Source organism: Euwallacea fornicatus, chromosome 15, assembly GCF_040115645.1.
Source record: "Euwallacea fornicatus isolate EFF26 chromosome 15, ASM4011564v1, whole genome shotgun sequence".
Taxonomy (NCBI): Eukaryota; Metazoa; Arthropoda; class Insecta; order Coleoptera; family Curculionidae; genus Euwallacea; species Euwallacea fornicatus.
In genome coordinates, this window is record NC_089555.1 from 1,110,943 (window position 1) to 1,133,869 (window position 22,927).

Genomic DNA, 22,927 nt, shown 5'->3' on the forward strand with positions numbered 1-22,927 from the left:
TATGGTGGGAGTGCCTTGGCAGCAATCCCACGATGAGTGTTTTACAGCTACGTGTGCAAGAACCTGCGGATCAGGGGATTCCTACAATCACAAGCAATAATCAACGATTGTTACTACCATCATCTTAGTGGTGATTCTGGGTATTTACATGGTCTTTTTTAAAATGATATATCTAAGAGATTGATGCAGTAACACCTCTCTTTACGGATACCTCTTAATTTCGGACACCACTAAGCTGTTTTCTTAGGTCATTCAATTTTATGAAAGAGATTTTATTTGACCTTCTATTGGCCAATATATTGAACTATTTAGCAAATCGTCTCTGAATAATGGACAGTCTAGACAACTTCTGCTGTTTCCCGTGCCAACATTGAAATCAAATATCGTACTCAATGATTTTGGATTTATGGTCTTACCTGTTTCAATACCTATGCATAAATTGAGCTTTAAATGGGCAAATAGTGATTCAGATTTAGTCAGAAGAATTGGTTAGTGCAGCTTCAAGTATTTCGAAAGCGCATAAAAAATTAAAGATATTGAGAATGGAGATGGCCGCATTTGTGGGTGCGCTAAAAAGAGCGCAAAAAATATTTCGCGCGCTTTGCTGAAATGCGAAAAGCTTTACTTCGGGCAGAAATGCTTCGCTGGAGAATGAAAAAGGGGGAAACAAACGATTATTGCGGATTATTTTTAATAATTTAGAGAAATTTTAATGAATAATTTTCATGTCTTTTTGAAGTTTTTTATTGCCAATCAATTCAGTATTTACATGCACTTTACAATGCACCATCCCCGAAATAACGGACAGTTTGATATACCGGATAATTTACAGTTCCTCGTGGATTCTCAAAGTCAGAAAGTTTTATGACGATATGCTGATGCAAAATTTACAGTACATAATAACTAGTGTGATGACGAAAACGTCTCTAATAATAAACCATTGCTGGTTGTCTCTTGATTACCAATTTGAAACTTTATGTGTATGTACTACTTAGTCATAGGATTTTCAAAGATACTGAAACATATTGACATAGGTATAAGCATTAGTAAAATATTCTTCTGCATACTCTTTAATTTCTGGTAATTTTCAATGAGCTTAAGCCTCCCTGTGCCTAATGTGACTTCAAATACGTTATATTTTTATCGCGTTCGCGTTATTGTTCAAGGTTGTAAAAAGAGTAAAAGAATAATAATACACTAATACAAGAATGCGAACTAATTATGCGTGGAGCTTGTTCGAAATGCGTTAAAACGACGCCAATACGAGCGTCACTAGCCTATCAGGGAATTCCAGTTTTGCCATCCGGGACCTACAACTTTTAGTGGGTACTACCGACAAAGGAAAAGCCGGTATATCCAATATCCTTTTGGCTATAGGTATTCCCAAGAAAAGGTAGATAAGATATTTTATGAGTAGGTCAGAAAATTATAGTTAGAGATCTTGTGACTAATTGATTCTTTGCTCACAAATTTTAATGACGAATGTCCACGCTATAAACGACCTTGCTTATTGTTCAAGCTGTCGAGCTATTACATATTTGCACTTTTTCATGGTAAATGCAATTATTAGATAATGAGAGACAACAACAGAGGCAAAATATGTAGGCAAATAAATGTCCATAATTAAGTATTGATTTATTTACTGATTTCTTAACAGTGGTTTTAGCGCTTTAGACAAGCGTTAAAATAAATCCAATCGCAATACCAGGAATGGGCTTAAGAGAAAACACACTGAAGCTTATAATCAATTTTATTCTTTAACTTGTAATACTTTCAAAATAGTGTTTTTAATTATTATAAACTATTCTAAAATTATTTTAAAATAACTATTTTTTTTTAAATTTACAAAGTCTACAAAAGTCTTCAGTACAGCTCTATAAATCACTAGTTTTTTAACTCTAACTACTCTGTAAGACAATTGAAATAATTCTAAACATGCTTGAATTTTGTTCAATTGAAATGTCAGCATTAGATTTACACCTAACCTTAAACGTGTTTAGCCCCGCCGTATGTTAAGTTTTTAAAAGAAAACACAGTTTTTAACTTATTTTTATTCCAAAAAATAGGTTTTCCACCTGCTAACAAAAAATGGTAAGAATGGCTCTCTTAATACTATAATAATATATTTTCGCCACTTGGGAGAATCTGATGCAATTGCTATTTACACTTTCAGGAGCGAAAGGGCACTTTTAAAGTGGAATACCTCCAGAAAATCGAGACTGAAGTGCAAAATCGTTGGCAAAGAGAAAGAATCCATGAATTCGACGCTCCGACCACTCCCAGGAAATCTAATGAGGAAAAATTCCTGTGCACTTTTCCATATCCATACATGAATGGACTACTGCATTTGGGGCACACATTCTCCCTATCCAAATGCGAATTTGCAGTCCGGTATGCAAAAATCTACTCTCATCTCCAAAAAAATTATTATTACAAAAATTTAGATATCACCGTTTGAAGGGCAAACAAGTCCTCTTCCCCTTTGGCTTCCATTGCACTGGCATGCCAATAAAAGCATGTGCAGACAAGCTCAAGAGGGAGATTGAACTCTATGGATGTCCCCCTCAGTTTCCCCAAGATGAGGAGGAAGAAGTAAAAGAGGAGAGTGATGGGGTGCCTAAAGATAAAAGTAAAGGGAAAAAGAGTAAAGCCGTGGCAAAAGCTGGTTCAGCCAAATTTCAATGGCAAATCATGCAAAGTCTTGGTCTGAAAGATGAGGAGATTGAGAAATTTGCTGATGTTAACTATTGGCTGGAGTATTTTCCCCCTTTAGCTGTTAAAGATTTGTCTGCCTTGGGTATTCATGTAAGACATGTTTAATTAATTGTTTTAATCAAATTTGACAATATTACACATAGGTGGACTGGCGTCGCACATTTATCACCACAGATGTCAATCCTTTTTATGATTCCTTTGTTCGCTGGCAATTTCTGAAACTCAAGGAAAGAAATAAAATTAAATTTGGGAAAAGGTACACTATTTATTCAGCTAAAGATGGTCAGCCTTGCATGGACCATGATAGGGCTACTGGAGAAGGAGTAGGTCCTCAAGAGTACACCCTTATTAAGATGAAAGTTTTAGAACCAACTCCAGCAAAACTAAAGTAAATCATTAATTGTTGAGTTTTTCATATTTTTGTAATGAAAGGTTGTTAGACCATATTTAGGAAAGCCAATTTACTTTGTGGCAGCAACTTTAAGGCCCGAAACAATGTATGGTCAGACTAATTGTTGGATTCACCCAGATATTAAATATATAGCTTTTGAGACTGTTAAAGGGGAGGTATTTATTTGTTCAGCAAGGTCAGCTAAAAATATGTGTTTCCAAGGCTTCACGAAAGTGGAGGGAGAATTTGTAGTTCTTTGTGAGTTAATTGGACAGGTAAGGACAATTTGGGGAAATAAATTTTAATTATTTTCTAATTGAAACCTTCACAGGATTTGATAGGGTGTGCCCTTAAAGCTCCTATGACATCTTATGACAAAATCTATGCCCTTCCTATGTTGACAATTAAAGACAATAAAGGAACTGGGGTAGTCACTAGTGTGCCCTCTGATTCTCCTGATGATTATGCTGCTTTAACAGATCTTAAAAAGAAGCAGGTATTTTTAATGGAAAATCTTGAGTCACTAAATATAAAAAATATTTTCAAAGCCTTTCAGGGAAAAATATGGTATTAAAGACGAAATGGTACTACCATATGAAGTCATTCCTATAATAGAAGTGCCAGAATTTGGAAATTTATCTGCGATTACTGCATATGAAATGCTAAAAATCCAAAGCCAGAATGATAAAGAGAAACTTGCCCAGGCCAAAGAAATGGTGTATTTAAAGGGATTTTATGATGGGGTATATTTTTTTTCATGTTCAAAATCAGCTCTATCAATTTTATGATTTCTTAGATTATGTTAGTGGGGGAGTATAAAGGGAAGAAAATCCAAGACGTCAAGAAATCCCTCCAGAAAACCCTGGTTGATAATAATGAAGCAGTAATTTATTATGAACCTGAAAAAACCATAATGTCTCGTTCAGGAGATGAATGTGTGGTGGCTCTGTGTGATCAATGGTATTTGGATTATGGAGAGGAAAACTGGAAGAAACAAGTTTTAAAGGCTTTAGAAAATATCAATACTTACCATGATGAAGTGAAGAAGAATTTCATGGGTTGCATTGATTGGCTGCATGAACATGCATGTTCACGCACCTATGGTTTAGGTACTAAGCTACCATGGGACCCCCAATGGCTCATTGAGTCTCTTTCAGATTCCACTATTTATAACGCATATTATACTGTAGCTCATTTACTTCAGGTTAGTACCTAAAGTTTTATGTTGAAATATACAAGCTATTTAATCACTATTCATTAGGGAAACTCTTTCCGCGGTAGTAAACCCAATGCCCTCGGCATCAAAGCAGAACAGCTTACTCCAGAAGTTTGGGACTATATATTCTTTAAAGATGCCAAATATCCTCTAAAATGCAGCATCAAGAAAGAATCTTTGGACCTCATGAAACGGGAATTTGAATTTTGGTATCCAGTGGATGTTCGAACTTCCGGCAAGGATTTAGTGCAGAACCACTTGACGTATTTCATTTACAATCACTGTGCTATTTGGCCAAATGACGAATCAAAGTGGCCGAGAAGCGTCAGAGCAAATGGGCATCTCTTGCTCAATTCCGCCAAAATGAGTAAAAATGACGGAAATTTTTTGACCCTCAAGGAAACCCTTGAAAAGTATAGTGCCGATGGAATGAGGTGATTACAAGTGACATATAGAAATAAAATAAACTTGTATCTTTGGTTGTAGATTATGTTTGGCAGATGCCGGAGATTCAGTAGAAGATGCCAATTTCGTTGAAGCTTCTGCTGATGCCGGCATTTTGAGACTTTACACTTTTATTGAATGGGTTAAGGAAATCTTGCAGTCCAAAGAAAGTTTACGGTATGTATACAAAGAAAGTACTCCCGCATCATTATTAAAATCGCTTTCTAGATCCGATAAAAACTACTCTTTTAATGACAAAGTATTTGAGAGTGAAATTAACCTGAAAATCAAGGAAACTGACGACTTTTACGGTAAAATGTTATTTAAAGAAGCTCTGAGAACGGGCTTTTTCGAGCTTCAAGCAACCAGGGACAAATACCGTGAGCTATGTTTGCTGGATGGCATGCATGTAGACCTAGTTTTGAGGTAGAAAGATTTGTTTCTAATTACATTTCGTTCAAGAAAGTTTTCGTAGGTTTATCGAAGTACAGGCGCTCCTTTTATCCCCAATTTGTCCGCATGTTTGCGAAAAAGTGTGGGAGATGCTGGGAAATGTGAGTTGTTTTTTACGTTTTAACAATTAAAGAAATCATTTTATCGATAGACATCCAGCATAGTGAAAGCTGCGTGGCCAGCAATAGGTGCAATCAATGAAATTGACATAAAGGCTTCGGAATACCTTATGGAAGCGGCTCATTCCTTCAGAGTACATTTGAAAACTTATTTGCAAGGTTAAGTTCGTATAATGATTGAACCTAGAAATATGTTTAATTATTCTGTGTATAGGAGTAAAATCGAAGCAAAATCCTAACCCTCTCCCTGTGAAAAAACCAAACGTATGCACCATATGGGTGGCAAAGTCTTTTCCTCTTTGGCAGAGCTGCATTTTAACAGTGCTGAAAACACATTTTGTGGTATCTTTTTCCCAATTATAAAATTAGTAACAGCCCGCACAATTGAAAATTTTCAGAAAAATGGCAACCTTCCAGACAATAAAACATTATCGACCGAGCTTGCAAAAAAAGATGAACTGAAGAAATACATGAAGAGAGTAATGCCTTTTGTTCAAACTACAAGAGAAAAGGTCAATCAGTTCGGTCTCAAAACTTTCGCACTTACTTTGGAATTCGATGAGGCCGAAATTTTGCGCAACAACAATGTTTATTTGGCCAATACGCTTGATGTAAGCTAATTAAGTTGTCTTTATTTAGATGCATCTCTTTTGCTTTTACAGGTAGAGGAAGTGATAATTAAATTCACAGATGACCCGAACGCTAATGATAAAATGCGAGAATGCTGCCCAGGCTCCCCTTTTGTGCTTTTCTCAAACAAACCTGGAGTGAAACTCGAGCTTGTCAATCCCATACCATCATCCGGCCTTTTTTCTAAGTATATTGTAATTAGCGACGGGGATACGCACAGGAAAGTTGCAGAAAAACTGGCGAAACATTTCAAGCAAATAAAAAGTATTTTTTCTTGTCCTCAATTGTTTACATTTCATAATGACAACATTTCAGAACCTGAATTAGTGGAGCTTTATCGTTTCCAAGATCCAATAATAGGCCCAGTTACACTGCCGACTTTCGGAGACCCCTTGAAAGGGAAAGAGCGTATTTCCCCTGATGCAGTGTTCAGAGTAGACTTGGAGAAAGGTAATGTTCATATTGAAAACGGCACCAAGGCCATCGAGGTTGGGAAGCAAATCATTTACTTGCTTAAGCCTTAATGTTCATGTTTCTCGTATTTATTTAATTTAATTGTGCATTAGCACCTGTGTTAAAATAAAACTTAAAATTCATTTCGATAACATCCCTTTAACAAACAAATTATCTTGACTGCGCATTTCTGACCTAATGCGACTTAAAGAATGCTCCAAAGCATTTGCCTCCTGTCCTTCAAAAATTTCTTTCAGCGTTCTCAGTGCCATTCTTACGTGCTCATCTCCTTTTTCTATTATAGCTTTCTTCTCCTCAGCTTCCAGTTCCTCCATAAACTTCATCCCCTCCTGATGTTCCAACTCTTTTAAATTGTCCGAGGCCCAATCCAACACTTCAATCGGAAATTCTGCAATTTTCGCACAGTGTATCCCGTAGCTTTTGTCACACTCTCCAGGTTTCACTTTATAGAGTGGCATTATTGAGTCGTTCGAACACATAGCTGATACATGCAAATTCCCAACTGAGGGACTACTATCGACAAGTTTGGTTATTTTATGGAAATGAGTGGCAAATAACGAAAAACTTTTCACGTCTGTGGCTAAATGTTCTGCTATGGCCCACGCAATGCCGCATCCATCGTAGGTAGATGTGCCTAGAAGAATTCGTTGTTCATAAAATTAAATTTGTCCAGTAACTCACCTCTCCCCAATTCATCAATAATCACAAGTGAGTTCTCGGTGGCGGTTTTTAATATGGTAGAAGTTTCGATCATTTCTAACATAAAAGTGGATAACCCCTTCAGCTGACAATCGTCTGCTCCCACTCGAGCCAAAATTCCATCTACCAGCGACATTTCTGCGTTTTCGCAAGGCACGAAACACCCAATATGAGCCATCAGCACGCACACTCCTATGGACCTGATATAGGTGCTTTTGCCACACATGTTGGGTCCGGTGATTATGTAGAATGTTTTGTCCTTTTGATTAAAATTTACGTCGTTTGGAATAAAATCTTGGGGAAGTTGGTGCTCTAGACATGGATGTCGAACCTTAAAATGGGTCGGTTTTAAATAATTAACCTATAGAAATAAGGTCTACAACCTTCTCGAGTTTCAATACTCTTTCCCCATCGGTCTTCAGTATAGGCCGAATATAAGGGATTTTGGCTGACACTGAAGCTATAGCAAATGAAGTGAGCACATCCAAAGTGGCAAGAACCATGTTAATGCTGCGCACAGTATCTGCATATCCTGCTGCCACTGTGAGCATCTCATCCACCATTTCTTTCTGAAGGGCCTCAAAGCTTTCATTGATTGAGGAATATTTTTCATTAAGTAAATTTAAATTTTCATTCCTGAATCGGACTCCGCCGGCTACAGCGTCGATAATTTTGTAACTTTTTGCCTACGAATTGTTTTATAAAAATATATTGTTTTTGTAGTAATTTTCAATACTACATGTCTTAAAGCATGTTCCTCCTTCTTGGTGATTCTAAAGAAGTACCCATGCTGAGAGGTGAATTCCAACTTAATGGTTTTACCCTCCTCCAAAGATAAGTCCTTTGCAGCCTTATGTAAGAGATTTTGCATCTTCTCCTCAATGCTTTCTTTGCGTTTATGCAATTCATTGAGTTCTGGACTTACGTTGCTTTTGATAAGATATTCCCCCCTTGATATATCATCAATTTAGAATTAAAAGTGTGATGTGGGGCAATATAAAAATTTACCTGTCAACTAAATTCAAATCCAATAAGGTCTCAATCATTGTTTGAAATTTGGCCATATCAGCAAGGAGTTCCCCCAACGGAGATACAATGACATCCTTCACTGATTTATTATTTATCTTACTAAGCATGCCTACTAAAGAAGGCAAATAGTTGATTGCTTGATACAATCGGTAACAGTCTTGTAACTTCGCTTTTTCACCAGATAATTTCTTAGACAATAACATTAAATCTGGAATTCTCTTTAGAGCCTCCTTACTAATGGCTGACTGTAGTTCTAGGTTGTGTACTAAACACTCCACAATATCCAGTCTTTCTTTAATTATATTTACATCTTTTAACGGTTGTTTTATCCATTGCTCTAATAATCTCTTCCCCTGTGGGGTTGCACAATGATTTAAAATTCCAATTAAGCTGTAAGCTTTGCCAGATGCAGTAAAAACTGGAGCTCCTTCACTGTTGAAAGTGGGCTTAGGCAAAATGTTGAGAGCATAAAGAGCAGCATTATCTATTCGTACATGTCTGTGGGCATCTACAGTTTTCAATCTGTATTGGTTGAAATTTGTCTCGCTGCCAGTAAGATTTAGGAAGGAAATTACTGCCCTTAAGCAACTCATGGCTTCATTTAAATTTGTCTCAGGAATTCTTTCAGAATTTCTTGGCTGGCGAACTTGAAAAAACAACAGTCTATTCAAGTCTTGAATTATATCATCAGAGCTAAAATCAGATTTCTTCACTTGAGCCACAAGTATTCCATTCCGTTCTAAGATGTTTTTGAGATTGATTAACTCTGATGAATTCCCATTAGGTATAATACATTCTCTTGGGCTAATTTGAGCCAGCAATGCTTCAAATTCTGTTAAATGTTCATTATCCACAAATTCAGATACCTCAAAAATCAAATCTGTGGTGTTAACATTACTCACAGCCAACGTTCTTTCTTTGCCAAACTTTACAGCCATAACACAATTTGAAGAGTCAATTGTGGCATTTTCAAAAAGCACATGCTCAAACTGAGTGAGATTCCCCGGAGATCCTTTATACTCCAATTGCCATTCATTACTCTTCCCTGCGACTTTCACATAGACCTCTACTCGGTACTGGCGTACCAACAGCAACTCACGAACAAAAGTTTCCATTTCATGTCTACTCAAGCAAACGTAACTTAGCTTAGAATGCTCCCCCATATTTTTAATAATTTTTGAGGTAAAATCTGCTGCTAGCTGAGCATCAGATCCATGGGCAGTGTAGTAATCAGTGCGGTTGAATAGGCGGACAGTTGAGGCGCTCTTTTCAGGCAAACTCTGGAAGAATTTGATGAATTGTTGTTGGGCAAGGTCCAAGTTTGAGATTGAAAGGGGCTCGGCAGCCATTGTATTTTGGTGAATAAATATTAAGTACTTAATAGCAAATGTTTGTGTTTTTGAGTATTTAGTGGTTGTTTTTTTGTTAATTTATAGCACAGATTTTCCTAGAACTGAATATTTCCCGATCCCGCCAAAATTTACGTATTTTTTTGGTTTTCTATGTCAATCAGGCCGATCTGCCAAAATTATTGACAGTGTAAATCGTTTTATCGAGAATACTCGGATCCTTTCCAAGTTTGAAGTGATTGATAGAGATGTGTTTTAGTTATCGATACTATTATTTTATTTTTTTTATTTCAAATATTCTTAAAAATTATTAAAAGAAAATTGTGAAAGTAAGTATATTACAAAAGCACATAATTTTACAAATTCACTACAAATTTGAAATAAATAACAACCGAAAATATGCCCTCTTTATATATAATTTATTTCTAATTCACCACTAATTAATTCCAAAATTCAGAATCAACATCACCAAAGCAATGAACCAAATGGGGTTCCTCAATGGAGACCCTCCGTTTGGTAAATCATTTAGATGCAATTTTTCTAAAAGTTCCCTTGGCACGTCAATAAAAGTCTTGTTTAAACCGTTCTTTTTTATCAATAATCTGAGTTTCTCAGTATCAACGTTATCTTCTAAGGACGACCAAATGGTAAGAGTAGAATTTGGCACTTGTTCAGTTAAATTCACCAATAGATCGATACTCTGGGCTGCTAATCCGGCCCGAACAGGAAATGTGATGTTTTGAGAAATTTTGTTATTTTTAATAACGTCGACCATATCGCTGATTTGGCTGGACTTGTAACCTCCTGTGTTGGAGTCATTGTACTGGGTAGTCCAGCCAATTGAAAGGATTGAATTAGGAAACAAGTTCGCCCCTTTAAAAAAGTTCTTAGCGTCAACTGTAGGCTCGCCTGCATCTATAGGTCCTGGGAGAATGTCGGCGTTGATCCAAATAGGAAAATTTTCCTAAAAGGAAGTTATAGCGTTTAGATCATTCAACTTAATTACCTGCTCAAACCTTATCAAAAGTAGTCACAATTTGTATTGAACTATTAAACGCGTCTGTTGATTTAAAGTCCAATTTGACTCCCTTTCTGGTGTTGTTAGCAACAGTGACATTTAAATTAAAAGCTTTAACTTGGTCTAAGAACATCTGCAGAGACAAATCAGAAACATTCTCAGGAGGGTGACCCATTACAGGAAGTAAATTTTTGGAATTCTCAGATTTTAAGGTTCCCATGATAACATCCGCTTCTATCATGTTAATGTCGTCTGAAATCAATAAAAAAATATTCGGTCATCTTAATTTTAATATATGATTGTTGTTACCATCCTTCAGAGTTGTATTTAAGTAGTTTCGATTGTTTACTGCGTGCGCCCATGTGATTTTTGTAAGATTCTGCTTTGCGTCAGGGAAGAAATCCTCTATACCCAATCCGTTACTCATTATAGAACTTCCAAATGCGAGGAGCAGAAAGAGGAGGCTTAAGAAAAACATTTTTTTAGAGCTATTTAACACTTCCCAGTAAACCAATAACTAAAAATAAATGTAAGGATACTAGACAAAAAAATATTTTTGACTATAGGAGCTTCGCACTTGCAATTTATTAACAAACTACGCAAAAGCAACCTATCAACGTTCAATACAGATTGATCAAATATAATAACAGTAATAATCAACACTGATTAGCGGAGGATGCGGTTACTAATGGATTAAAAAGTACTAGAAGTTTTAGAATTCGGGTTTCCACTTGTAGAATTGAATAAAAAAACACGTTAAGAATTTGAAATTCAAGAAAGATTTTATATATTTCCTACATAGTGTACAATGTCAACATCAATGAAATGCATCAAAATAAAATTGTACTAAATTTTGTACATTTATTGCAAAAGCTACAACCATATGTCAAATCCCAACCACCATCATGATAAAATTAAAAGATATGCAAAATTCATTAAATATTGTTCTACTGAAGTATTAAGTGATTACAGTTACTTCAAGTGGAAATTAAACAAAACTTAACATTGCATTATAATCAGGAACCTGACTTTCTATTACTGTATTGACAAAGAGGGAACAGGAGCCGATTAGCAGCCCCAATGTTGCCTGGTGATGACATTGATGATTATTAGCCAACAAAACGCCAAAAAAATGTTCTTACCCTGTAACACGCGTGGTTATCTCTACACGTTTAAAAAGAATTTTCCATATAATCCTCATGTAAATTCCATACCAATACATTCAAATTTAAAATTAAGTTAAACTCAACATTTTCTGTGGTTATTGAGACTAACAGGTTCAAGATGTCCTTGACCCTGATGAACTGTTATATCGATATCGATATTGTTTTTTCCATGTATGTTCTATTTTACTCCCAACAGAAATCGATACTTCCTCTTTTATTATATCTATGGCAGTTGTCATCGAATTTTTTTAATGAAATTTCACTAGGGAGTTTGTGGTTAAGTTGTACTTTATGTTTTTCATATTTTTCGCAACCTTAATTGTATGTTTCCAAATAATATGTTAGTGTTACGCCGTTTATATTCAAAACAGGCTGCCAGATATCTAAGAAACGATCCGGGTATCAATAGGCGGAAAAAAATATTTGAAACGTCAATCCAAACTGAAGAGGACTATGAGTTTGACGATTTGGAGTCGGACTTTATGGCGGTAGACAAGTCCCATAAAGAATATTTAAGAGAGTCACGACTACTAAAAGAAAAGGAGAAATATCTCCTGGTAAAGCAGAAATATTTCAAGGAAAAGCTCCCCAATTTCTTGACTTGGCAGGACAAAGAACTGATTCGATATTTGCACAATCAAGAACCTAATGAGTGGACAATTGAAAAATTATCTGAGGGGTTTCCAGCACTCCCGGAAGTAATTCAGGTATTTCACAAAAAATAAAGTTGCAATTAATATAAAATTTATAATATGTAGATTTATTTTCAATTTAGAGTTATTTTATAATGTGTGATGAAAAAGATCACAGTGTCACTCAGTTTTTTCAATTAAGATCCAAATTCGATTTTTTTTCCTTTTTAATTCTTGTTTTGGAAAATGTGTCTAATTTAATAATAATTTACACACTATATAAAACCATTGAATTTAAGACACCATATACATGACATCCTTTGGTTTTATTCTTATACACTTTGAGATATCTATCTTCTAGAAAATTATCAAAGGAAAATGGACTAAAACAGACCAAAGCAAAATACTCAATCATGACAAATCAGTGCTGCAAAACTGGAACAATTATAAAAATGGAAATCTCACTGATCTTCCAGAAGATTTGAAAGAACATCTAAACAAATTTTCCAATAGGAGACTTACACTTCACAGTAATTTTATAACCTCGCCAACCATAAGTATTGGACCTAAAAAGGGAGGAGAATTTTCTGAAATTATTACAAGCTATCAAAACCTTAAGCATAATACTAATGACCGAGTTAGTATTGAAAATGAAAATAGTGAAGACAGAGATAAGTTGCATGTAACTTTAAATCAGACATATAAGACAAAAAGCAGAAGTCAGGAAATAACTTTGAGAGAACTGGAGAAAGATGTTGCTAAAAAAGCCAAGAAAGGCCAAGCATCCCCAGAAGAAAGACTTATTATTGAGCAGTCAGGGTTTAACAAAGTAACACAGAACAATAGTCAAATTATTCAGCTTAAACCTGATGAGAAAAATTTAGTCAAATATAGAGGAAGAAAAAGTGAAGTAACTCTGACAGAGAAAAAGACACGAGATGTTTCACATTTAATTTATGTAGAAAAAATTAAGATCCCTTCAGACATTTACAAAAAGGGGTACACCTACAAGATGAAAGATTGCTTTTATGATAGTGATGGCCTTTTTTTGTATAGAGTCCCTGGTATGACACAATAAAACATATTTATTATATTACATACATATTTATTATATTAATTATATTGTAGATCTTACTTAGAATTCAATCCTTCTGCATTAGCTCCCAATATTTCTCAACTTCATACCCCTCCCAATGTTTCTCTTGCAGCTTTGTTTTAAGCATACTAAAAATTAGTTAATTTACATTACAATCCTTGGTAAGTATATACAGAATCTTACTTCATAACTAAATTATAAACATTTAGTTCATGTTGCGTCAAACCTTGTTGTAAAACTTTCAAATTATAGTCAACTACTTGAACTGAGTCCATTCCAATCAGAGTTGTGTCAGGGCCTGGTTGTTGTATGCTGTGCCATACTGCAAGATTACCTAATTCTACGTTGTTTTCCTGCAAAAAATTCTAAATAATTCTTAACATCTTCTGCGGAAAAACTTACAATACACAATTTTCTAGCAGCGGCACAAACGTTTTTAATCGTTTGAGTTGCAACGTGCCAGTCACGCTCGCCTAGGTTCGTTAACAGTCCCAAGCCATTAACAGCGGCATTTACGATGCCCAAATTGTATTTCTACCGGAAAAAATGTATTTATTGTTTATTTTTTGATAGCTTTTAGAGTTACTTTAAACAGTGGTAGAAACTCATTTAGGGAGTCATCGAACATGGTCAGTCTGGCATAGGATAAGACCATATCCAATTTAACTGAGCTTTTTTGGACACACTCTGCTAGCGGTTTAATGGGATAACCTGTAATGCCCATAAATCGAGCTTTTCCTGATTTTATAATCTCCCGAACTGTGGGCAAAGTTTCTTTCAGAACAATATCCAGAGAAGGGGCGAATTCCACATCATGTACCTACACATTTACTTATAAAACTGTTGGTGTTTGATGAATAGTTTCAACCTGCAAAATGTCCACATAATCTAGCTTCAGCCTTCTAAGTGAATCATCGATGCTTTGTCGAGTTTTTTCGGCGCCGAAATCAAATTGCCTTTTGATTTCTTTTTCGTATCTGCCAACTTTTGTGGCAATGTAATAAGCCTTTCTGGGAATTCCTTGCAGGATCTAGAAAAAATCTTATTTAAGGCGTAATTGCCAAGGTTGAGAGAGTTGTATTTACTGTGCCTAAGACTTCCTCAGATTCCCCATGACCGTAGTAGGGCGCAGTATCGATGTAATTTACACCACTCTTAAGAGCTCGCACCAGGGCTTGTCTGCATTTTTCTATATCAACATCACTGTACAAAATATTAATGTAAGAATTGGGTAGTGTAGCTATGTTCTTACTTGTAGGCATAACAAAATACACCCGTTCCAAAAGCGATCTTAGAGACTTTAAGTCCAGTGCCCCCGAAATCACTGTAGGTCATCTTCCTAGCTTGCTCCTCATCATGGAAACCTGGCACAAAAGTTTCTGGTAAAATACCCGACATATTTCTGTTAAAGGAACGCGACGAATCTCTAGATTTTGTTATTGCAACTGCTATAAATAGACGCGCTTATGTACGATTTATGTATTTTTTAGATAATGGTAGTTAAGCAGTTGTTACAATTTGTTTGCATATTATGTGGCATTATCTTGAAAGTGAAAATAACGTTGGGCAATTATTGTAGTGCGTATAAGAGATGTATTGAAGTGTCCAAATTGAGCCTTCACGCTGGGGGAACGTGTATCTGAAACATTTCTCCTTTTCGAACGTAGGTCTCAAAAATAGTATATTTGTCGTTTAGATTGTAAATAATTTTTTTCTTGCCATTTATATCCGTATTATATAAGCCATCTTTAGAAGCAATAATAAAACTACTTTATATACATAATCAACCAACCAAACATGTCCCTTTATTTTACATTATATTACATGCTATCTAAATGGTTTTGGTTTAAATTTACACATAACGATAAGAACACTTAATATACAATATATTTTTCTTCGAATTCCAAGAGATCATTGCGTCAAAACTTACAGCCCAACCTGAATTTGCCCCATAGGTTTCAGCTCTTCGGCAACTTGGAAATTACACCCAGTTGTCATTAAAATTTCCTCGACCCCCACACCCTCAGCCACTTCCGTCAGTGTTAAACCGTTCTCTTTGTCAACAGTAAATACCGCCTTTTCGGTTATTATTAAATCCACTACTTGTTTCCCTGTTTAAAAACAAACAAAAACCATTTTTTTCTGATTAAATAAATAATAAAAAACCTGTGAGGGGCAACGTGCAACTTTCCAGAATCTTTTTACCACCGTCTTTGGCGGCGTGCTCCATGCAAACTACAACTTTAGTCCCGGGGGCAGACACCAAATCCATGGCTCCACCCATTCCCTTAACCAGCTTCCCCTATGTCAACAACCATTTAAAAATGCATAAAAACCAATGCGTTACATACTGGTATCATCCAGTTGGCCAAATCCCCGTATTGAGACACCTCCATGGCCCCCAGTATCGTCAAATCTATATGTCCTCTAAGGAGGGTTTAACCTGGTGAAAAATTCAAATATAAATTTGCTCACCCTCTGATCATGGCAAAGCTCTCATCGCTACTAAAGAAGGAAGCCCCAGGGACAATAGTAACAGTTTCTTTTCCTGCGTTTATTAAGTCAGGATCGACGCAATTGGGCAGCGGGAACGGACCTAGTCCTAAAATACCGTTCTCAGATTGCAGAAATACCTCCATATCATTGGGGATGTAGTTGGAGGCGAGCATAGGCATTCCAATGCCTAAGTTTGCTGAATTTTTGGGTTAAGGAAAAACTACACAACGAAAGCGCTTTACTCAATTAAAGGATACCATACATTCCGTCCTTGAACTCCAAAGCGGCTCTCCGGGCTATTCTCTCTCGTTTCTCAGCAGCAGGATTGCGCTTCACCACAGATTCTGTACTATCTGACATTTTTTGAACTGTAACTCTCTAAAAAAAATCTTCTGAGCTCAGCGATATTTAATAAAAAATAACATATGTACTTCAATTCGTTTTTCGTATTTCTCCCCTAAAATTATTCTGTCAACATAAATCCCTGGTAAATGCACTTGGTCTGGAGCTATGCTTCCAAGATCGACAATTTCTTCAACCTCAGCAATGGTCACTTTGGCAGCTTTTGCCATGGTAGGGTTAAAATTCCTAGCTGACTTACTAAATATAAATTATCATTGATAATAAAACCAATAATGTTTACTAAGGGTCTACTTGAATATTAAATTTCCTACTGGGTCAGATTTCCAGGCTTTGATTAAAGCAAAATCCCCAGTAATGGCCTCTTCCATAATGTACTCCTTGCCATTAAATAGTCTTGCTTCACGTTGATTGCTAGCTAAAGCAACTTTTCCTTTATCATCATATTTAATTGGTGACCCACCCTCATGTACTAAAGTGCCAAAAGCTGTAGGTGTGAAAAATGCAGGAATGCCTGAGCCCCCAGCTCTGATACGCTCAGCTAATGTGCCCTTTAATTAAATGGAAAATAAATAAGGGACAGAAAGCACCCCCGCATGTCTTACTTGAGGAGTCAACTCAACTTCCAATTCTCCTGATAAAAACTGTTTTTCAAATTCAGCATTTTCACCTACATAGCTGGATATCATTCTTTTGATTTTTTTCTGCTTTAAAAGTAGACCTAGACCAAATTTGTCTACACCTGCATTATTGGATACTACTGTTAAGTTTTTTGCTTCATGTTGCAATAAGGCAGCAATAAGATTTTCAGGTATACCACATAGGCCAAAACCTAAGAAAAAGCATATAAGTTATCTTTTATCACAATTTATCATTTAGGTTAACTATACCTCCAACAAGCAACTTGGAATCATCTTGTATATCTCTTATGGCCTCTTTGATATCCTTATAGATTTTTCTTCTTTGACTATTCGATTTAGTAGCAAAGGCACAAGCTACAAACTGCAATTAAATTTCATCTTGTGTACTTTGATTAGAGGATTTTGATGTATTAATCTACCTTATAGATGTTTTTTGCAGAACTTAAACTCAGTAATTTACCACTACTAGATATTGTACAAATTTTATTTGAGTTTGAAATAACAGATTTCAGCATTTTTGGATTCGGGAAGACAGAACGAAAGAAAACTTATGTTGCTTAGAGAAAAAAAATGTTTTACGTGATAATTGGAATTTGACAAAAACAACTACGTAGATTATGAAGAAACTTGTGATAATCAGTACGTGTTTAACATAAATAAAGTTAAATTAGAATAACACACAGCTTTTACTTTTCAATAGTGTAAAAATAGAAATATGTAAACAAGTATACCTAACCTCAGAAAATTTGACAGCTACCTTTTTTTTTATAAAAAATGTGCATACACAATTACGTAAACAAGTTTTTAAAGTTTTTTCCGATAATATTCAATGAGTATGCACACTTTAAACGTTACTTAAAGAATTGAAATACATTAAATGATAATTTATTGCAATAAACAGTAAACTAAGCAGAATTCTTTAATTCTACATTTCGAGTAGCTTCATCTGAACTTTCTGCAGAGCAGTCTTCCTCATCCTCATCTGATTCACTATCATCATCATCTTCAGAGCTCTCTTCATAATCCCCATAATTGGGTGTGGCAACATAACCAGCCCCATCATCATAGTCATAGTCATCATCCCCATTGTCATAGGAGGCCTGACCTTGTCGACCAAATTTATGACTTCTAGCTGCAATTTTAATCAGTGTGATTAGATAAAACAACACAAAATGCAATGAAACATACTTGACATGCTTAGGTCCTTAGTCTGAGACGTTTCATAACCGCACTTAGGGCAAGGAAAGGCTTTATTTTTCTCATACTTAAAGCCTTTTCTTTTTACATGATCTTCACAATAGCAAGTCTTGCATTTGAGACACGAATATTGGCCCAATTTATTGCATGATTGGCCTGTTATAAAGTATAAAACATCAGATAACATAATGAATTCTATATTTGAAGCAGTTATTAATTTTTTCTTATATTTTATTTGGGAGCAGTACTTCAACATTATTACATGTGCATTATTGCCATACAAAATAAAGAAGAAAAATCAAAGATTACCACTGAATATCAGGTGTTGTTTGGCAATGAAAAATTTTTTTAAATATAGTTGAAATAAATTTTTTTTCTGTTAAACTCCTGCTATTAACCCAAACACCTTGTATATTAACTTACATTTATAATTCTCCGACTCTAAAACTTGACATGAGGCTTGGTGTTCAAACTGGTCATCTTCACATAGATAACTACATTCAACAGAAATCTAAATAAATTTCTTAGCAAATGTAATTATTGCATATTACCCATTGCAAAATGAGCATTTAAAAATCCGACCGCCATGGTCCCAGACATTACGCTCACACTCCAGGCAAGCAGCATCCTGCAAAGGGCAGGTGCATGCATGGGACTGCAAACATTTCCGGCCATGGCACACCCATGCTTCACAAAAGTCACATATCGCTCCCTTAATATTTATACTATTCAAAATAATATTTTGAGAATATTTAATATACATACCACCATGGCCATTCCTGTGGTATAAACCCCTGGATGCTTAATCACGCAGTCCCCAGTCTTGAGCATACATTTCATTTTGCCGCATTGAGCACACACTGGCAGTCTCTGGACACTTTGGCAGAAGTAGCAGAAGGCTCGACTCTTTTGCTTGCTTCAAAATAATTAATTGAGGCACAGCTACTTGGGTAAATATTAACTAATACCGATGGCATTTTTCACATTCCATGGAAGCATTGCAAGGGTGCTGTGCTAGTTGCACGTTCTCCTTAGCGGTGCGGATTTCTTTTTGTCTGATGCGCTGTTTTTCGGCCTTTTTACGTTGACCAGTTTTTTTTTTAGGCATTATTTATTGTGTAATTTTTGGTTACAATTATAAAAGACACATTGAAACGTGGCAGAACAGTTGATAACTGCGGTAGGGAGAATAATCTTGAAAAAGTAAAGAATATAACTGCGATAACGCCATCTGTGAAGATACTATGCTTTAATTTCCGCCTTGTTGCCAATTCTAAAACTCTGCTTATTTATCTTGAATGATTTCAGTCACGTAGAATCTGTCAATAAAATTCACTGCACCTGTCAAGGTGACCAGTTGATTTAAAGTTATTTATATAAAAGTAAATAAAACTATGAGTTCATGCATCTTGTACTGTTCAACGAAATTTACAATTTTCTGCTTCTAGTAAATATAAAGAACACGGAATTTTTTGGTCTATGTGAATTTTCCCATTAAAACCATTGTTGATAGATCAAAACGCACAATAAAGGGGCTCCTGTGTACATTTATGATATATCCTGAATTATCTTCCTTAGCTTAAAACCTAAAGCCATTAGTTTACCACACTGTTGCATAGTCAAATTCCCATAAATCTAATAGCCACAAAACTTGTAATTAACAAACATTTGATACAAATTCACCAGAAATTATATAAAAAATGGAAAACCAACTTCCCACAAATTTTGATGTGATTGTTATTGGAACAGGTAAAAAATTTCACCAATAGCTTCATATTTTCAAGCTTTGTTCTTTCCTTAGGAATGCTAGAATCAATACTCTCTGCAGCTGCCAGTCGTGTGGGCAAAAATGTACTGCAAATTGATTGGTAATGAATAATTGCAACTGTGAATTAATGACTAAGCAAAACCCCTTACAGCAATGATTATTATGGCGGCCATTGGGCATCTTTTAATTTAAAAAGTATTCATAGCTTTTCACCATCCTTTTGTGAGACTCAAAAATCACACAGTGACCATAAAACTATTGGCAATACGATTTTTAATATACAGAACTTTGAAACCCAATGGCACATACCAGAAACTGAACCTGAAACTCCATATCTAGAAGAGTCACCACAAGAAACCCAAACACAAAGATTATATACCCAGTCAAAGCTATTGGATGATTCTAGAAAGTTTAATATTGATTTAATGCCCAAAGTATATGAGTTTTATTTATTATTTGCCTTCTTACATGCTTAATGATTTCAGCTACATTTTGCTAGAGGTGACTTTGTTGAACTGCTAATATCTTCTAATATAGCCCGATATGTTGAATACCGCAGTGTTAGTAGGGTATTAACTTACCTAAATGGCCAGTTAGAAGTTGTTCCATGTTCCAGATCAGATGTATTTGCCAATAACAGAGTTTCAGTTATTGAGAAAAGGATGCTTATGAAATTGTTAACATCTCTTGAAGAAATTGATGACACATTAAGTTGAGATTATTTCAGTTTTCCTTATTTTATAGTGCCTAATTCTGATTTGCAGATGATAAAGATGTAACATTTAAGAAGTATTTAAGTAGTAAAAAGCTGTCTGATAGTTTAATCCACTTCATTTTATATGCCATGGCTAGAAGTACTGATGGAACCTCTCTTGCAAAGGGTGTAAAACGTACCAAACAATTTCTTAATAGTTTAGGAAGGTTTGGTAAAACTCCTTTTCTGTTTTCCATGTATGGAAGTGGAGAAACTCCTCAAGCATTTTGCAGGTAAATTTTTAAACAATATCATAATTAAAATTTAAACTGTATTTTGACAGATTAAGTGCAGTATTTGGAGGGATCTTTGCCTTGAATCAAGAGCCACAACTAAGCATTAAAGTAGAAAATAACTCTTTGAAATTTCTTCGAACTGGGGAGCAAGAAATCAAGGCTGATAAATTTGTTGTTGGAGCGGAATATTTCCCTCAAGAGTTTGTGAAAGCAGTTGATGTAAAAGATTACATTGCAAGGGCAATTTTCATCACAGATCAATCTGTAATGCCAACTGACCATGAGCATCTAACTCTGCTCATGTATCCACCTGAAGAGGGCAAAAATATTGTCACTATCATTGAAACTGGATCACACACAGGAACTTGTCCCAAAAATTTCTGTAAGTTTAAGATTTTTTAAACTTTCTTAGCTAATTCTCCTACTTTAGTTCTAGTGCATTTAATAGCTAAGCAGTTAAGAACTCCTAAAGATGACTTTCAACATATAATTAAGAATTTATTTACTATTAATGACTCATTGCCTAACAGACCAAAAATACTGTGGTCCTGTTATTTTTCAATTCCATTAATAAGTGACTTGAAACTTGAGGATGTACCAGAAAATATGTTTGTTTGCAGTGGTCCAGATATGGATTTAGATTACGATTCTGTAATAAGAAAGGTTTTTTTTTATAACTTAGCGTTTTAAATGTCTTTAAAATGGGGTTTTCAGGGGAAAAATATTTTCCAAATGATGTATCCTGACTTAGAATTTTTGCCAAGAGCTCCAGACCCTGAGGAAATTATTATTGGTGAACAAAGTACCTCGGAGGGTGCAGTTATGAATAATGAAGCAAATGAAACAAGTCATGTACAGTGATTAAAGTAGTTTAGTGTTACTTAAATAGATAATTATTTAAAAAAATTTATACATTGTTCAATATAAGAAGGATATGGTGATCTTTTAAAAGGTGTATATATAATGGAATGATTCCATCTATATGAAAAATAGTTTTAAAATTACTCAAGACTAAAAATCATAATGTAAGTCTGCATAATTTTCTCTTGATTAACTTAGTATGTGTTGATTATCGTTTACAAGATTACCATATTGCCTTCCATACATTAGAAACAATTTATACATTATAATAAAACATGTATACATATATTATGAGTTTTAACTTAAGCAGTTCATCATATTAAACATTCAACTTATGGCTTTTATGAATGCAAAATACTTAGGAAAACACCTTGAAATATTTTTTTGTAGGGGATATTATCCCCAAGCCTGTGTTGTGCAATAATGCAACACTAATTTGCCTTCTGTGCAGTAACAGTTGTAAAGATTCCTTACAGTCTGGTCTGGTGAAGGGGCAAATGTTTGATTCACATAAATAAACTGAATTTGTTATCAATAATGACACTTTTTCAAATTTTTATCAAACTTACTAGTTTTTCACTGGAATCCAACTTTAGATATTTCTTAACAAACTCAATTATCCACCCTATAGGTTTATCACTGTCCACAGTCCATTTCTTGGTTTTCATTATAGGGGCATTCCCTGTAGGTTTTAGTAAAATATCAACTACAAAAATTGCAAAGGTTAAACTTTTTGGGCCAATAATTAATTTTCTTCAAGGAAACTTATTTGACATTAAAAAAGATAAAATTAAAAAAAAAAATGGAAAATACGTAATTCGTAGTAGCGCTCACTGGGCAAGCAAAAAACATTATTTGAATTGTAATGTTTGTGCAGAATTAACCACATGACAACAAAGGGTTAAAAGAGATCCTTACTCAAAAGATATCAAACCTTTTTGTTTTTCTGTAGCTTTTTTTAAACTTGTTTCTGACTCAGAATTACAGTGGTTTTCAATTTCTTGATTATCTGTAGAGTCGCTCATTGTTCCACTTAGTTTTAATTAAAATTTTATGTTAAATAAACCCTTTTTGTAAAAAAAATTCTATTTACGTGAATTTATTAAGGAATTGTTTTGAAAACAAAAACATATTAATTGAAACGTCAAAAATGACACAGGAAAATTTGATATTTAACTTTCAT

The 22,927-nt window shown here is 35.0% G+C and overlaps 9 protein-coding genes across 12 annotated transcripts; 3 read left to right on the top strand and 6 right to left on the bottom strand.

The window, feature by feature from the left end:
- Window positions 1–1,925: 1,925 nt before the first annotated feature.
- Window positions 1,926–6,564, top strand: LeuRS (Leucyl-tRNA synthetase). Its single transcript, XM_066290797.1, has 17 exons — window positions 1,926–2,091; window positions 2,174–2,391; window positions 2,445–2,805; window positions 2,859–3,103; window positions 3,156–3,381; window positions 3,438–3,602; window positions 3,655–3,849; window positions 3,903–4,310; window positions 4,368–4,756; window positions 4,809–4,943; window positions 4,995–5,192; window positions 5,242–5,320; window positions 5,371–5,497; window positions 5,553–5,680; window positions 5,737–5,949; window positions 6,001–6,232; window positions 6,284–6,564. Exons 1-17 carry the CDS (start codon window positions 2,089–2,091, stop codon window positions 6,490–6,492), a joined length of 3,531 nt encoding a protein of 1,176 aa, XP_066146894.1. The 5' UTR covers window positions 1,926–2,088; the 3' UTR covers window positions 6,493–6,564.
- Window positions 6,489–9,666, bottom strand: spel1 (DNA mismatch repair protein spel1). Its single transcript, XM_066290798.1, has 5 exons — window positions 8,150–9,666; window positions 7,881–8,091; window positions 7,525–7,827; window positions 7,124–7,472; window positions 6,489–7,076 (listed from the first exon to the last, which is right to left on the bottom strand). Exons 1-5 carry the CDS (start codon window positions 9,517–9,519, stop codon window positions 6,562–6,564), a joined length of 2,748 nt encoding a protein of 915 aa, XP_066146895.1. The 5' UTR covers window positions 9,520–9,666; the 3' UTR covers window positions 6,489–6,561.
- A 173-nt stretch (window positions 9,667–9,839) lies between these two features.
- Window positions 9,840–11,822, bottom strand: LOC136343647 (protein FAM151B). 3 transcript variants are annotated; one of them, XM_066290510.1, is made up of 4 exons: window positions 11,680–11,822; window positions 10,847–11,001; window positions 10,536–10,789; window positions 9,840–10,483 (listed from the first exon to the last, which is right to left on the bottom strand). In XM_066290510.1, the coding sequence occupies exons 1-4, from the start codon at window positions 11,757–11,759 to the stop codon at window positions 9,956–9,958; spliced, it is 1,017 nt and encodes a 338-aa protein (XP_066146607.1). In that variant the 5' UTR covers window positions 11,760–11,822; the 3' UTR covers window positions 9,840–9,955. The 3 variants fall into 3 exon arrangements, with proteins under 3 accessions (XP_066146607.1, XP_066146608.1, XP_066146609.1); XM_066290511.1 differs by having other exon boundaries at window positions 10,847–11,054; window positions 11,680–11,805; XM_066290512.1 differs by lacking the exon at window positions 11,680–11,822 and adding an exon at window positions 11,115–11,260 and having other exon boundaries at window positions 10,847–11,054.
- Window positions 11,823–11,889: 67 nt separating this feature from the next.
- On the top strand, window positions 11,890–13,476 carry LOC136343645 (neugrin). Its single transcript, XM_066290507.1, has 2 exons — window positions 11,890–12,410; window positions 12,697–13,476. The coding sequence occupies exons 1-2, from the start codon at window positions 12,027–12,029 to the stop codon at window positions 13,411–13,413; spliced, it is 1,101 nt and encodes a 366-aa protein (XP_066146604.1). The 5' UTR covers window positions 11,890–12,026; the 3' UTR covers window positions 13,414–13,476.
- On the bottom strand, window positions 13,273–15,012 carry LOC136343646 (uncharacterized). The gene is made up of 7 exons (XM_066290508.1): window positions 14,684–15,012; window positions 14,517–14,634; window positions 14,300–14,461; window positions 14,018–14,251; window positions 13,834–13,965; window positions 13,615–13,784; window positions 13,273–13,559 (listed from the first exon to the last, which is right to left on the bottom strand). Exons 1-7 carry the CDS (start codon window positions 14,827–14,829, stop codon window positions 13,478–13,480), a joined length of 1,044 nt encoding a protein of 347 aa, XP_066146605.1. The 5' UTR covers window positions 14,830–15,012; the 3' UTR covers window positions 13,273–13,477.
- Window positions 15,013–15,201: 189 nt separating this feature from the next.
- SCOT (Succinyl-CoA:3-ketoacid CoA transferase) lies at window positions 15,202–17,588 on the bottom strand. Its single transcript, XM_066290505.1, has 10 exons — window positions 17,348–17,588; window positions 17,178–17,289; window positions 16,893–17,119; window positions 16,582–16,838; window positions 16,359–16,527; window positions 16,185–16,305; window positions 15,907–16,123; window positions 15,783–15,858; window positions 15,598–15,733; window positions 15,202–15,542 (listed from the first exon to the last, which is right to left on the bottom strand). The coding sequence occupies exons 1-10, from the start codon at window positions 17,441–17,443 to the stop codon at window positions 15,358–15,360; spliced, it is 1,596 nt and encodes a 531-aa protein (XP_066146602.1). The 5' UTR covers window positions 17,444–17,588; the 3' UTR covers window positions 15,202–15,357.
- Window positions 17,589–17,797: 209 nt separating this feature from the next.
- Noa36 (zinc finger protein 330 homolog Noa36) lies at window positions 17,798–19,345 on the bottom strand. The gene is made up of 6 exons (XM_066290516.1): window positions 19,094–19,345; window positions 18,891–19,041; window positions 18,677–18,837; window positions 18,549–18,619; window positions 18,117–18,281; window positions 17,798–18,060 (listed from the first exon to the last, which is right to left on the bottom strand). Exons 1-6 carry the CDS (start codon window positions 19,231–19,233, stop codon window positions 17,834–17,836), a joined length of 915 nt encoding a protein of 304 aa, XP_066146613.1. The 5' UTR covers window positions 19,234–19,345; the 3' UTR covers window positions 17,798–17,833.
- A 141-nt stretch (window positions 19,346–19,486) lies between these two features.
- On the top strand, window positions 19,487–22,030 carry Rep (Rab escort protein). Its single transcript, XM_066290506.1, has 8 exons — window positions 19,487–19,874; window positions 19,927–19,993; window positions 20,045–20,327; window positions 20,379–20,604; window positions 20,658–20,880; window positions 20,931–21,265; window positions 21,314–21,546; window positions 21,598–22,030. Exons 1-8 carry the CDS (start codon window positions 19,826–19,828, stop codon window positions 21,742–21,744), a joined length of 1,563 nt encoding a protein of 520 aa, XP_066146603.1. The 5' UTR covers window positions 19,487–19,825; the 3' UTR covers window positions 21,745–22,030.
- Window positions 21,737–22,917, bottom strand: Atg12 (Autophagy-related 12). 2 transcript variants are annotated; one of them, XM_066290520.1, is made up of 3 exons: window positions 22,679–22,917; window positions 22,314–22,450; window positions 21,737–22,226 (listed from the first exon to the last, which is right to left on the bottom strand). In XM_066290520.1, exons 1-3 carry the CDS (start codon window positions 22,767–22,769, stop codon window positions 22,215–22,217), a joined length of 240 nt encoding a protein of 79 aa, XP_066146617.1. In that variant the 5' UTR covers window positions 22,770–22,917; the 3' UTR covers window positions 21,737–22,214. The 2 variants fall into 2 exon arrangements, with proteins under 2 accessions (XP_066146617.1, XP_066146616.1); XM_066290519.1 differs by having other exon boundaries at window positions 21,737–22,263; window positions 22,679–22,909.
- Window positions 22,918–22,927: the final 10 nt, after the last annotated feature.